General features: G+C 42.6%; 2 protein-coding genes across 2 annotated transcripts; one reads left to right on the forward strand and one right to left on the reverse strand.

The window, feature by feature from the left end:
* Positions 1-9,721: 9,721 nt before the first annotated feature.
* K441DRAFT_632784 (prim-pol domain-containing protein) lies at positions 9,722-11,862 on the reverse strand. Its single transcript, XM_067646356.1, has 3 exons — positions 11,447-11,862; positions 11,199-11,396; positions 9,722-11,150 (listed from the first exon to the last, which is right to left on the reverse strand). The coding sequence occupies exons 1-3, from the start codon at positions 11,710-11,712 to the stop codon at positions 10,046-10,048; spliced, it is 1,569 nt and encodes a 522-aa protein (XP_067505951.1). The 5' UTR covers positions 11,713-11,862; the 3' UTR covers positions 9,722-10,045.
* Positions 11,863-11,905: 43 nt separating this feature from the next.
* On the forward strand, positions 11,906-13,255 carry K441DRAFT_632787 (DUF1917-domain-containing protein). Its single transcript, XM_067646357.1, has 3 exons — positions 11,906-12,073; positions 12,130-12,617; positions 12,670-13,255. The coding sequence occupies exons 1-3, from the start codon at positions 12,010-12,012 to the stop codon at positions 13,075-13,077; spliced, it is 960 nt and encodes a 319-aa protein (XP_067505952.1). The 5' UTR covers positions 11,906-12,009; the 3' UTR covers positions 13,078-13,255.
* The last annotated feature ends 564 nt before the right edge of the window (positions 13,256-13,819 follow it).

Raw genomic sequence — 13,819 nt, forward strand, 5'->3', positions numbered from 1 at the left:
TAGGGATCTAAGATTTATAGTAGTATTCTAAGAAATATTCTTAGCGGAGTAAGGAGTTTAAGCAGTAACTTCCACCGTATATTATCTATAGACAGATAGTTAAACAGAGAGATTAAATTAGACGCTAGAGTAGTATCTAAGGCATTATATTAATTATATATAGAATAATTAGGCATCGCTATTACTAGTTATATAGTTTATATACAATGTAATACCTTAAAAAGGAATAGGCATATTATTATTTAAGGCGAATTATAGGTATAAGCTAAGAATATTATTGTTACTACGGCAAGTAAAGAAAATAAGTAGTATAGCTAAAGAAAGGATAAAGACGTTAATAAATCTTTATATAGACCTTATAAAATTAGTAAAGGAAGTATAAGAGAGAATAAAAAGGTACTATAATGCTAAGAGATCTAAGGGACCAGATCTTAAGGAGGGAGATAAAGTATAGCTACTATACAAAAATTTTAAGAGTCGATAACTAAGCAAGAAGTTAGACCATATTAGACTAGGACCTTTTAAAATTACGTAAAGGATTTTACCGGTTACGTTTAAGTTAAACCTACTAGCTAGAATAAAGATCTACCCTATATAGTATATTGTAATATTAGAGCTAGTATACGGGAATATTAAGCTACTAGTTTACCAAGTAGACATATATAAAGGACAGGAAGAAAACAAATAGCAAGTTTTAAAGATTATTAGTTATAAGGATATTAACAATAAAACATAGTATAAGGTTAAGTAGATAGGCTATACTAAGACTACCTAGAAGCTACTAGAGAATTTAAAAAACGCTATAGGAAAGGTATAGGAGTATTAAAAGAGATTAGGTTAGGCAGTATTAATAAAAAAGGATTACTAAAGAATAAGTCACCTAAGGGGGACCTAAGAAGAGCAGCTACTAAGGTATTTAAGTCTATTTCCTTCTCTATTAGAGAAGAATCCGTTCTTTTATCGCTAAGTTCCTATAAACCTTATTTTATAAGTTTCTACTCCTTAGAACAAACCTTCTTACGCACCTTCTTAAGACGGATTAGTTAAGCGGACGCCGCAAGACGAGATTTAAGAGCCCATTGTTAAGCATCAGTAGCTTCTTATTTAGTATTATAAAAACGGCGCAGTTCTATAAAAGTAATAGACAGTTTATTATCTAGCCGCGCAGCAGCAAATTAAATATAAAACCCTAAGACAAATTAATTAGAGAACTAGACAACTATTAAGAGTAATAAGTCGCGTATATTTAGTATTAGAGATAAAGCGAACATCACAGGATAAACAAATATTCGCTTTAGTGCACTTTAAGCAAGAGGACGGTTATTGCAAAGATAGGTTCGCCAACGCAATATAAACTAACCCCTCTTTTAAATAGCGAAAACATAGAGACGGTATAATCTTACTAAAAGATAATATTGTAGTAATAGTGCGAGCACAATAGACGGTCGAAGAAGAAGAAATTGCTTTAGGTATAATAAGTAATAATATTAACTAAATTAATTAGACGGATGTTACACCTCTAGTAAACGACTTAGAGATATTTTAAATCTTTAAGGACGAAGATAAAGAGAAGGGAGATAGTATTATGGACGCTTTAAGTATAATATTATAACTACTTAGAGAGGAGTTAAAAGAAGCTAGTTAGTTAATTTAGGCACAGTTTAGGATAGAGCCGGTAGAGCTATATAATAAGGAATAGTAACTAAGGTTATATAGGGTGATCTATATAATCTATATAATTTATATAATCCGTAATAGAGTATATAGAGCATACGTATATTATGTATAAGAAGGATTTTATAGGAGTATAGTTATATATTTAAGAACCCTTAGTCCCTACCTAGATAGTTCCTTCCTTATAGTAATTCTTAGAATACAATTAGAGTTAATCTATTAGGCAACCACTCCACTAATTGTTATTATCTTGTTGACTTCTATACCTGCATTTCCTACACACCTAGCCCAATAACGAGCCTACCGTAGTTCTTATTATAAGGTTCCGTTACAGCTTGCCTTATACGCCCTCTCTTTAAAATAGGTATAAAGGTTAATATTTTATTAGTATTTAAATCTCTCTCTACTAATAGCAACCAACGTATTAATAGGGTCGTTGGCTCTATATTTTTACGCCTTTACCTTTATCTTTTTTAACTAGGAGTAGCGCTTTTCTATATATCTAATACATTAATAACTGGCTACTAGATATTTAACTAGCTGCTATTAGGGCTATGCCTAGCAACGTTTACTTCTAAAGTATAAGCTTATTTAAGCTGTTTTATAGCACGCTAAATACTTTTTAGTACACCATTAGGTAGGACAAGTATAGTTAGTAATAGCAATACTAGCGTACTAATAACTCTATTAACCCATTCTTCTAGTTATAAAGTTAACGGCGATGTACTAACTCTCGCTATATCTAATAACGTACGCTTATTTACTCTAGCCGTCTTAATTATATGCAACTATGTAGCCCTTAATACCTCTCGTCTTGCAACCTATGTGGCAAGAGTGTCGTCCCTTTTACAAATAGTTATGGCGTAATTAGATGCACTAGTACAAGATTCCTAACTATACTGGCCCTATAGCTCCTATAGCTGCTATTATTACTTTCTTATATATCTTATATCCTTTATCTTAATATATAAATTATTAACCTCCCTAATAAAGTACTAAAGTTGCTCTACTAACAGTTGCCTAGATTCCTCTCTATAAGGCCATATCTAAAGTAGAGAAGCTTTAGCATAGAGATAATTAAAGGTTAGCGTGTCCTAAAAGTCTAGTCCTAGTTTATACATATACGCAAGCTGCTAGCGGCATATTATATCTATATACACAGATAGCAGTATAGGGATGCGCCTATATATACTGCTATATAATGCTTCTACCCGCGTAGTTACCTATTTATTAATAAGAGTTAGGGCAAAGTAAGCTCGCGTACTATTTTTTGGCTAAGTAATTAGTTATAGGATATCCGGAGCCTAAGTAAGAGTTAAAAGCAGTGCCGGATTATAACGACTGTAATATTAATCTAGTAGTATATAGGTAACCTAAACTTATAGTGGTAACTAATCCTCACTAAGGTAAGTTAGAAAGGCCTTTTAATAGCATATACCGTTAATTATTTCCATCTATATAGCTAATAGCCTAGCGCGATAAGATATCTCTGCCTTACTCTAAAATCTAGTTATTATAGCATTATTAACAGAAGCAGGAGCTTGGCTTAAAGCTAATATCTAAAAGGAAACACTTTCCGTGTTACTTGCGTCGCTAGGCATATAGCCGTTAGCTAGTTAACTATATGCTATTACTTAATTAGCTAGTAGTCAATTCCAATATAGCCTACAAGTGGTCTTCTAAGGTACGTCTAGTTATAACTATAGCTGTTCAATTTCTAGTCTATTAACACCTTCCGTGTTAAAGGCCTAATATAGTAAATATATATAACCTTTGCTAGTCCGACCGTAGCCCTATCTACTATAACTAAGACGCTACTAATAATTTATAAAACTCTTTATAATTAGAAACTTCTAAAGCGCTACCTATTTAATATCTAGGACATTAATACCCATGCTAAAAGAGGTTATTGCCACTATAATCCTTATAGACGATAAGGATTTCTTAAACTCTTTATATCGAGTAGTACAATCATACTCTTAAATATATATAGTATATACCTAGACCACATTAGTAACGCAATAAGCTTTACCATCGGCATTAGTATTATACTGTTTATTAAGTATAAAGGTTAAAGTCTTTACAAGGAGTGCTCTTTAGAAGTATGCCGCTGCTTCCTAGACGGACCAACGACCGTCTATAAAGACAATCGTCTTTAGTATTTACTCTAGGACTGCGGTATCTAAATCTATACACGCGTCTAATAGGAAGTATAGTGCGTCCTATAAATCCACCTTACCTTTACCAAGCGGCAGTACGTAGATTAAGATATTGGGGCGATCTACAGAAGTCCTAATAACCTTAGTTTGGTATATACGGTTACCTATAGAGCGAAAACCAGCGTTACTAAGAACTAGTTGTTCTGCCTCCTTATTAAATATAGTAAAATAACTAAACCAAACCATATCCTAACGAAGTATTATCCGTAGCTCGCCTAATATTATAAACGTCAGTTGGAACGATTCCTATTGCTTTACTAGATAACACTTATTAATTGCAATAAGTCTAATCCTAGCCTATAGTTCTAGGCTCTTTAACGCATCCCGGAAAGACTTTAATAAGGCCTACTTAGGACTAAGAAGTACGTATATATATACACCATCCTTTACTTTTCCAATTAGGGCCTTATCTAGGCTCCTACTCTTAGCAGTAATAAGACACGGATTAAAACCATTAAGCTTCCGGATATTATCCAACTATTTATTACTAAGCTTACTTAATAGGACTATCTAGATAGTAATTTTACCCATTAAAATTAAAAAAGTATAAAAAAATAAGACTCTTTTTAAAACCTATGCGTGTAATAAGAAGTGTATTGCTAAAACCAAATATTAGACGTCTTAAGGTGCGTATCTATTTAAAATAAGGGGTTTAAGGGCGGCCTCCTAGGTTTATATGCCGGAGTATTTACTTAAGATATACTTTTAGAACGGCTATTTATAATAGAACATTTTCCTTACGCCGAGCTTCCTTAATAATAGATAGCAATTCTTCTAGGTCTATTAAGCTAATTGCTGTAATACAACCTAGTTATAGTATTAGACGCAAACGAATCTCTACCCCGCCCGCCTTTATCTTCCGCTAACCCTTATACCATTTCTTCCTATAATCGCGATTTTATTTAGGCATCTAATTAGCCTAAAAGTTTATAGGAGTTCGCAAGAGTTCATAGAAGTTTATAGGAGTTAAAAAAAATATAAATTGGCTGTGCTCTAATTAGTAACAGGTGGTATATATAGAGGAGTAACGCCAGACACGCCCTAGGGTCCTATATACAAGCGATCTAATTGGCCTAAAAGTTCGCAGAAGTTCATAAGAGTTTAAAGGAGGTTATAGGACTTAGCTAATAATAAAAGTAGACGTAATATGGTTATAGTATAGATAGTAGTAGGAGGAACGGTTTATAAGTATTATAAATATTCAAATCCAAAATATAGTTAATGTTTTGCACGATATATCTCATACCTTTAACTGCATTATAATTAGCTTTTATATATATAGAATTAAAGACTATTACCTTAAGATTAAAATGCATCAAACAAAGCATTAATAACTATTAGTGGGGCCTTTTATAAAGCCAGTTAAAGTTAAAATACGCAATCCAAAACATTTAAATCTCACTAAAGCGACGCCTATAAGCTCTCAGACGCTCCGCAGAGGATTTTATTAGGTGACAGGGGTGCGCAGGGGGCTAAAATTAGTGCGCTGTTCTAATTGGTCCAGGAGTTAGCAGGAGTTGGCAGGAGTTAGGGCACTATTCTAATTGGCTCAGGAGTTTGCAGGCGTTTTAGAGGGTCTATGCGTTATCCCGTGTCACGGAACAAATCTTCTGCGGAGCGTCTGATTTATGAGATAAGGGTTGCCCTCAGGACAACCCCCGGACGCCCCTCGGATGGTCGCCGGTCACGTGCCGGAGGCACGTGCCCGTAGTATATAGTCTCCACGATCCCAGAGGCCTTACCTCCTCAAGGATTCGTCTCTCTCACCAATCTATCCTGTTCCAATCGTGTCCTTATAGTCCCCTGTCTACAAGATCCCCTCACAAATACTAACGCGTCTACCACCGATTACTCCTAATCGCGTACGACTACAATCTAATATAACTGGAGCTTTAATGGCGGTAGGATCGTGGGGCAAAGAAGGCGTAATTAAGATAGTAGATGGGCAGTTAAGGCGGCCGTGAAAGGAAAGAACAGAAAATACACAGCAGGATAGTAACTTAACGTCATGCCAAGACTCGCGATAGGCCTATATTAACGGCAGGAGCGACAGAAACGACGTTAAAAAGCGATCTAGGCGTCGCTAGGTAGGTCTTACATTAACATTATGCCAAGACTTATAATAATTACTGACTATATAGTTGCAATTAGTTGCAATTATTTCAATATTGAATTAATCAATTTAATTAACTAAGCCTTCTGCTTACAAAGCTTTCAACTCAATCAGCTCGAGGCCTTAATTGAATTGAATTGATTGATTAACAAGCCTGTCTGGAGGCTTGTACTCAGTTTGCGAGTTCTGGGCCGCGGTTACGCGATTTTGTCTTTTATATAGTATTATAATCCAACCTACCAGACCGGCAATAACGACAGCAGCAATGGGTCCAATGACTACACCTGCGATCCAGGCTTTGTCGGATTTTGGAGCTGGGGCCGGAGTTGGGGTTAGAGTGGAACTGCTGGATACTGTAGGTGAAGTTGCTATGGATTTGGTTAACGTACGCCGATGGCCTAATACATGTACAATATACTAACTCACATAAAGTGGATGAGCTGCTAGTTGTAAGGGAAGGATAACTTCGATATAGTGTAAATGCGCTAAAGGTGTTCTCTACGCAAATCGCCTTTGTAATACCGATATCCACTGGAAAGTTGCTAAATATGGTCTGTATATGGCATTGGCCATCTCCCGTACTATAGTACTATTAGCGATGGACAAATCCCCGTACACTTGTTTCCCGACAGAATTACCATGGTAGGACACTCGCAGGCGAAACAAGCACCCCCGTCGCGCCGGCACATCCTGTGGCGAAAGCACACCCACCGCCTCCAAACGATGCTGCTGTTATTGCACAACAGTCGCCATAGGTACCGGAGGTTGTAAAGAGAGAGTCGGAATTGCAGGAATGTGGGGATGCTAGTTCCACCGACAAAGGTCAGCAAGCCAGCCTAGTTGCAATACAATACAGCCAATGTGTCGACAGCCTGATCGTCTACACGCTTCCGCAATAGATAAACGAAAAGTTTAGACATACGAGAAGTCCCACCCGCGGGATAGTAACCGATAAACTGTTGATTTGGGGGTGTTAGTAAAGCCATAGTTGCAACGAAAGTAGGTACATGGAGGTTTTGTATCGGTTGTCGATGGGGATTAAATTATACGATCGGAGGGCCTTAACAGTACTCTAAATCTAGACTGCACTGCCTTCCTTCTGCTGGCTATTTGTTATTGGTAGTGGGTGGCAAGCTAACAACATCCTTCTGTGGATTCAAGCTAATTAAAAAGCCTAAAAAAAGCCTACCTGCAGCCCGGATCGCAGCCAGGTCCGCATTAGGAGAAAAAAGGCGACTCATTCAATTATATTCACGTACTAAGATTTCAATCAGGCCTTCTTAAGATCTTTAGGTTTAAGCTGCTCCTATTCCTCCTCTACGTACCTCCTAACTTCCTCTTTTATTATAGGAAACCTACGATATATTCTCCCCTTTAACAATCTCTAGACATTCTTAATTAGGTTTAAATGAGGAGAATTTACTAGCTATTTTATTACAACTATACCATTCTGCTCCTAGGCTAGGTGAGTTGCTTTTACTAAGTAAATTAAAGTATGATACTCTATAAGGATAGGCCGGTGTTGTAGTATTTACTATAATTCCTATGCAAAAGCCTTAATATTAGGGTATATATACGTACGATATACGTCCCTATTTATTATCTTCTTCTTATAACTAAGCTTAGTTAACTAGTCCTTCTTAAAAACCACTAAAGGGCCTTTATTCCTATGGGAGATACTACTATAAATTATCTAGCTTAAATACCCCCTAAATTTAGAGATATAGAAATTAATATTATATTTCTCCTTAGTATATCTAGTAATAAAGATCTAGCCTCTACCGGTTTAAATAGATGCCTTATTAGTCTAGATTACTACTACCTATATCTTAGGAGTCTATTCTAGGTAATAATAGGCCCATTTTAGCCTAGGTTCTTATAATAAGTAGCTTCTCTATAGCAATACGGCGAAAGGAGCCCTCCTTTTTAAATGCCCCATATAGGGATTGCTTATAGGTAGAGACGCCCTCTAGGAATACAATCTCTTTAAATAGCTTCTTTTGGTAGAAGTGATTAAACTTAGCCCAGGCAACAAGGCGCTATCGCGTTAGTGCATTAATATTCGGCCCCTCCCATCTCTGCTTGTAAGGGGTCTAGGTATTACTCCAAAGAGAGAAGGAGACTATATCGCGAGAAACACTAAGAGACCAGCTAATCCCCTTATAGGTCCAGCCAGCGTGGCGATTAAAAGAATATAAAATATCACGCTCACGGAAGGAGAGCCGGGTTCCTGGATCTCAAAGAACTAGATAGCGAAGAAGTAGAGGTGGATAGTAGCCACGATTCTAGCGTATAAGATTTAGCATTTTATTATAGGGTGTATACAAAGCTCTCTTCCCTCTCATTTTAATTAATATATATTGCCTACGTATTCTGGCAGCTTCTTTACCTTTGTAATTTAAGGGTTACTACTCATGAGCCATACGTGATATGGCTAAAACCACGTCAACGCTAGCAGGGAGCGCTGGTGGCCCACTCAGGTAGCCCCCTTGTAATGCGTTTGATTTACTCTTGTCCTTGATGTAAGACGGCTGTAACCGACTACCGACACTGTGTCGAGATCGTCACCTGGAGGGCTCCAAGACAGCCACCCTATATATTGACTTGCAGATCAATATTGCTTGCAGATCACCGTTCCCGTTTCAGCTATCTATTACCCCATCATTTCTACCCTCTTCGTGTATATATATAGAGCCTCTAGAGCTACATTTACAATCAAGTCGTTCATGCATTTCCACACTCTGCAAAGCTTACAACGGCGCTATGCTCCCTAGCAACTCAGGGTGCAAGCGGTCGACTAGCTTGACCCCATTAAGGTTTAAGTACCACATGGATTCGTGAGGGAGGAACTGAGTAGGCTAGGTTCGAGAATCGATAGCAACGCCTCCCATATTAAAATAGAATCCTTGGGCAGTAGACCACTAATCAACTGATGAGTAACGAGTTACACAAATGCATACTACGACTTTTACCTCGGGTTTTTTTCTAAACGCCCTAGCAGTGATGGACTAGATTAGCGTGGATTAGCAGCAGCCTTTAAATCCACGCCAGCTGATGTAACCCTTGGCGGCGCTCCAGGGGCTGCTGGATATCCAGCTGTTAGTATAGAGATCTTGGCACGATTTTAGTGTTGGTTAAGGAAGGTGGTAGGTGGCGAATATTATGAGATTGACTGTATTACTCCTCTAGCTCGTCCTTGTCATCCTCTTGTCGCTATCCTCGAGCGGTATTACCTCGCTTAATGCGTCGCTATTGTCGATGACCTTGTGTCGACCGTGACGGGTACTGTCAGACATAAGCTTCAGATTTGTCTCGACCTGGTTTCAATCTAGTTTCACCGTTCTCTAGGGACCCCTGTGGGGGGTACTACCTCATGTGTATATAGTCTCTTTTTCTCATAATTTGAATAGACAGAGTCCTCATTCTTTATTTACTCATCGGTGCACGGACTACCGATCGACACCTTGATAGCGGCGAGAGTCTCTTCTAGCTTATCTCATGAATCAGACCCCCGGTGGACCGTTGGTACGTGCACTACGTGTACGTGCGGGCATACTGCTCCTTATCACCCAGCGAATTTTCCACCGATGGTCTAAAACCTTGTGGTCGCAGCTTTAGTAGTAACGGAGCGTTAAAATATACCAAAAATTACCCTTTTACTACTATATCTTCACTTAGGTACCATTATAAGGATTAATAGTATTCTACCTTGAATACCTGTCAGGACTCGGAGCTCCCTACCGCGGACTAGCGCAGGCCTATGTACAAGATGCGATGTGAAGAAGGAAAACGTAGACGGCCTCGGGTAGGAGAACCACTTCGATACTCGCCGAGGACCTTAAAGGAAACCAGGCACGGCTGGGTATAGGGTCAGCTTTCGAAAGCAGCTAGTGGCTCCATATAATGGTGGAAAATATCAATTAAATCAAACACATCACGAGTCCAAAACCAATCTTCTAAAAAGCGTAACTCGCAATGCCATACCCATACCCACCGAAGCAACTCCAAAACGCCCTATCCAACCCATCCCTATTGGACCCTAAAACTGTATCCCCTCGGCCCCCTCCTCCCGCTCCCGCTTAATGCCACCCCTCTCCTCCTTCAACAGCCCATTCACGAACCCCCTGAAAAACTCCACATACGGCCTCAAACTCGTCTTCTCCCAATCTGGCACCTTCTTCTGCTGACTCGCGGCCCCCTCCTCCTCGCCCCCGCCCTCGCCCTTATTCTCGCGATCCCACTCATCGATCTCGCCCAGCAGCTGCGTCACCGTCGGGACCCCGAGCGGATCGAACTCGTCCACCCTCCGCGTATCAATCGGCACGCAGACGCGGCCCGTCCCCGGATGCACGCAGAACGGCGACTTGAGCAGATGGTTCAGCTTCTTCGAGACCTCGGCGTCGAGGCGCGGATACGTGTACTCGAGCACGATATCCTGCTTCGCCTCCTTCAGCGCGCGGGGGTCGAGCGTCGACAGCGCGCCCGACGCCGCCACGGCATCTATGTCCGCCCACTTGGCCGCGCTGGGCCGTGCGGGCGCCGCGTCCCACTTCTTCGCCAGCCCGGCGCGCAGCCCGGCGTCCGGGAGCAGGTCGAGCAGGGTGGTTGCGGCGGCGGCGGGCGAGGCGCCGCCCCACGGGTCCTGCTCCAGCAGCACGGAGGTCTGGAACGGAGTGCGGAGCAGCGCGAGGCTGCGCTCCAGGTGCGGGTGCAGCGGGCGCTTGACGTTGACTTTTTTGCCGCCGCGGTCGCCGCCGCGGAGGAGCTCGAGGTAGCCCGCCACTGCGCGCCGCTTACTGTCGTCTAGGTTGCGTGCGCGCGCGTCGCAGACCCAGGCGTGCGCGCCGCGTCGGCCGGAGTACACCCATAGGATGTGGCGGAAGCCGAAGTCGTCGCGCAGGGCAGCGTCGACGACACGGATCGCCATGGTGATGAAGGCCCAGCAGCGGTGGCAGATGGCGGCGCCGGAGCAGCATGTGCGGATGTCGTCGTAGTCTGTCATGTCGATGTCGAAGACGAGTTCTTTGGAGAGTGGTCGGAAGGCGGACGCTTTGCGGACGGTTTTGCGGTCGCGCGGGTTCGTGCTGTAGACGGGGCCGATTTCGAAACGGGAGGGTACCTGCTGGATGCATTGTCTGCGGAGGCTAGGGGCCAGTTAGTGGGTGGAGTTTGAGAGGGGAGCAAGGACATACAGGTCTGAGGATGGGAAAGATTGGTAGCGGAGGTATGCGTCGTTTTGTAACGTGAAGGCGAACTCGCGGTGTTTGAAATCGTTTGTGGGTGAGGGCGAGTGATTGAGCCATTGGAAAAGGTAGCGAAATGGGAAGAGACGTTGATAGAAAGCTCGCATTACTGCTGGGTCAGAGGCTTTGGCACCTGCTGATATTGTGCTGTATATGCATCAGCGTATGCCCATCAATTGGTACTGGTATACACTTACACTGGCTCCTGTGATGATATATCCTCAGACTTGATCTGGGGTGCGCTTGAAGGGAATTCTTCGTCGGAATCCTCATCGTCAAAGAGCCCCTCCAGATCCACCTGCTTTACCTCGGCTTCTGAAGGACTGACACCGTCTGACATTATAGTATCCGGCGATTCAATAAAAAGTTCCTCCTTTGGCCCATCGTTGAGGGGTTGGGCGGGAACATGAGGTAGTACGCTGTCGTCGACCGGCGAAGGCTCTGGTGATGTGGAGTGTGGCATTGTCTCCTCAATGACTTCGTCGTTCTCTGGGGGTTCAGTATCGCAGGATGGAGGGTCTGAAATGTTTCGTTACATGAAGTGTGCTCGAATGGTGGTGATATCAATTTGGCGGGAGACGCGACGCGACTTCGCGACAGTGGCAGAATTCAGGCGGTGAGACACTGAATCATGGCACCGTTTTGTGGTCGTCATAGCAAGCCACAGCACTCGTGGAGGTTAGCCAAAGGAAGCAAAAGAGTCGTCAGTCAGCATGTTCCCAAATCTGCCTGATGCAGCTTGCCACCCCAAACATATACCATGTCGGAGGAGGGGGATATGGTTTCTGGGGATGACTGGGTATCTGACGACTCGAGCTTCTATGGTATTCAACCCCGTTACTTTCCTTCTTGTACGCCTCCGCTAAACCCCGGTAAATAGGAGGCGAGCTAGAACAGGAACGGCTCGAAGAGCTCAGCGAAGAGTTTAACTCTAGAGAGTACTGGGCGATGCACGGCAAGCTCGTCAACACCATCGCTGCTAAGGCTAGACCACCGACCCCGCCCATACCTCCAGTGAAGCTACACAATCCCTACGAAGGCAGAGCAGACTCATGGCAGCTGGGAGAGTCTATAACTGATTTCACAAAACGCCTCCCACCTGTAACATCTCGTATAGGCGATGTAGGGCCTTGGATTCAGGTTGCTAACCCGTACCCCGAACGTCAAGACAAGAGCGGGAGGATTGGAGAATTCAAAGAGGCTGGAGAGGAGTTATTACGAAAATTTCGGGAGACTAAGAGCAGAGTGGAAGCTGACAATCCAGGAAAGGCGAGAGGGACAATCGCACGAAAACTCGCTTCGGATAGAGAGTCGTTGAAAGAGCAAATCAAAGAACTTGCTCGGTCAACAGGGGTGTTGAGTGGAAAAGTAAGGATGCTATATCTTCACGCAGCTACCCCATCTAACAGTTTTGTTCTAGTGGATGTTCTTCCCGAGCCTGGAAAAGCTTCCCCGACTTTGGCGTCTTATCGCTGAAGGCGTTACGGAAAACAGGTTGGGGACCGCTGCAAAGGTTGCAACCGACGACGGCGGTCCAGATGCTGCCGCTCGCCTCATATGCGTTCACACCAAGGACTTCACCGACACCGATGACGTTCTACGTATTTTGGAAGAGCTGGTTAAGATGGGCCTTGTGGAAGAGCACTCACGAGGTATTTACTATAAATGTGATGCGTACACATGGCTGGACATCTACAGAGACAATGAATACGGCCTTCCAGCTAGTATATACTGGAGCAAAGAAATGCTGGATCCGTCGAAGAAGGCCCAGTTGAAACCGCAGCCTCAGAAGAAACAAGCTACGCTAGACGCTTTTCGACAAAATTAAGGCGGGATACGTGGTTTTGTGATGTGATTTGAGGGGATATTCTGCTACATGAGCCTGCTAGAGATCTTAGATGCTTTGAATTGTTTCTCAAACTCTTGTTGACCTCCATCTTTCATATGACTTGATACTCGCTGACATAGATACAAATTCGTGAAGAATTCTATGTCTGATGACACCTCACAAGGAGATTTGCAATTTTCCGATCTAGTGACCCGGCAAAACGAAACCCGTCCAGATGGTCCGAGCAATTATTTGAAGGGCTCAGCTGCGGTAGCGTAGCTCGTGAATATTGTCTCCACTTCCTCATTTCATAGCAACTAACTGAAGTAACGCACGCTTGAGCAGCAGAAACCGGTATACCAAGCCCTGCTGTTCCTTACGCTATTGGAGGAAGGCCTCGACATTGGATGACCACTGCAGCTATTACTCGATATTTATTCAGGGCCAGGGGCTGATGATGCACCTAGTGCAATGCAATGACCGAACAAATCTCGGCGACCTCAATGTGAAGCTAGAGATGGCAGATAACAAGAGATAGTATATTGAGAATATCGAACGCACAGAGGAACAGCAGTCATCATAAGACGTCACTACAACAAAAAAATCACAAGCATACCGCAGGGCCTGGCTCAGTCGGCCGAGCCGACTTTCCTCGGAAAAAGCAGGACTCCCCGATCTGCTCCGAAATGCGTTCTATGGACCGTGTCTAGATTTTATATGGTGAGGCTTGGTGGAGGACCAC

This window comes from Cenococcum geophilum (assembly GCF_001692895.1).
Source record: "Cenococcum geophilum 1.58 unplaced genomic scaffold K441scaffold_13, whole genome shotgun sequence".
In the NCBI taxonomy this organism is placed as follows: domain Eukaryota; kingdom Fungi; phylum Ascomycota; class Dothideomycetes; order Gloniales; family Gloniaceae; genus Cenococcum; species Cenococcum geophilum.

Coding starts and splice junctions, on each gene's coding strand:
- K441DRAFT_632784 (XM_067646356.1), bottom strand. CDS start 11,712: ATGCCACACTCCACATCACCAGAGCCTTCGCCGGTCGACGACAGCGTA. Junction 11,397..11,446: donor ATATCATCACAGGAGCCAGT/GTAAGTGTATAC, acceptor ATGCATATACAG/CACAATATCAGCAGGTGCCA. Junction 11,151..11,198: donor TCTTTCCCATCCTCAGACCT/GTATGTCCTTGC, acceptor ACTGGCCCCTAG/CCTCCGCAGACAATGCATCC.
- K441DRAFT_632787 (XM_067646357.1), top strand. CDS start 12,010: ATGTCGGAGGAGGGGGATATGGTTTCTGGGGATGACTGGGTATCTGAC. Junction 12,074..12,129: donor TGACGACTCGAGCTTCTATG/GTATTCAACCCC, acceptor CCCGGTAAATAG/GAGGCGAGCTAGAACAGGAA. Junction 12,618..12,669: donor CAGGGGTGTTGAGTGGAAAA/GTAAGGATGCTA, acceptor GTTTTGTTCTAG/TGGATGTTCTTCCCGAGCCT.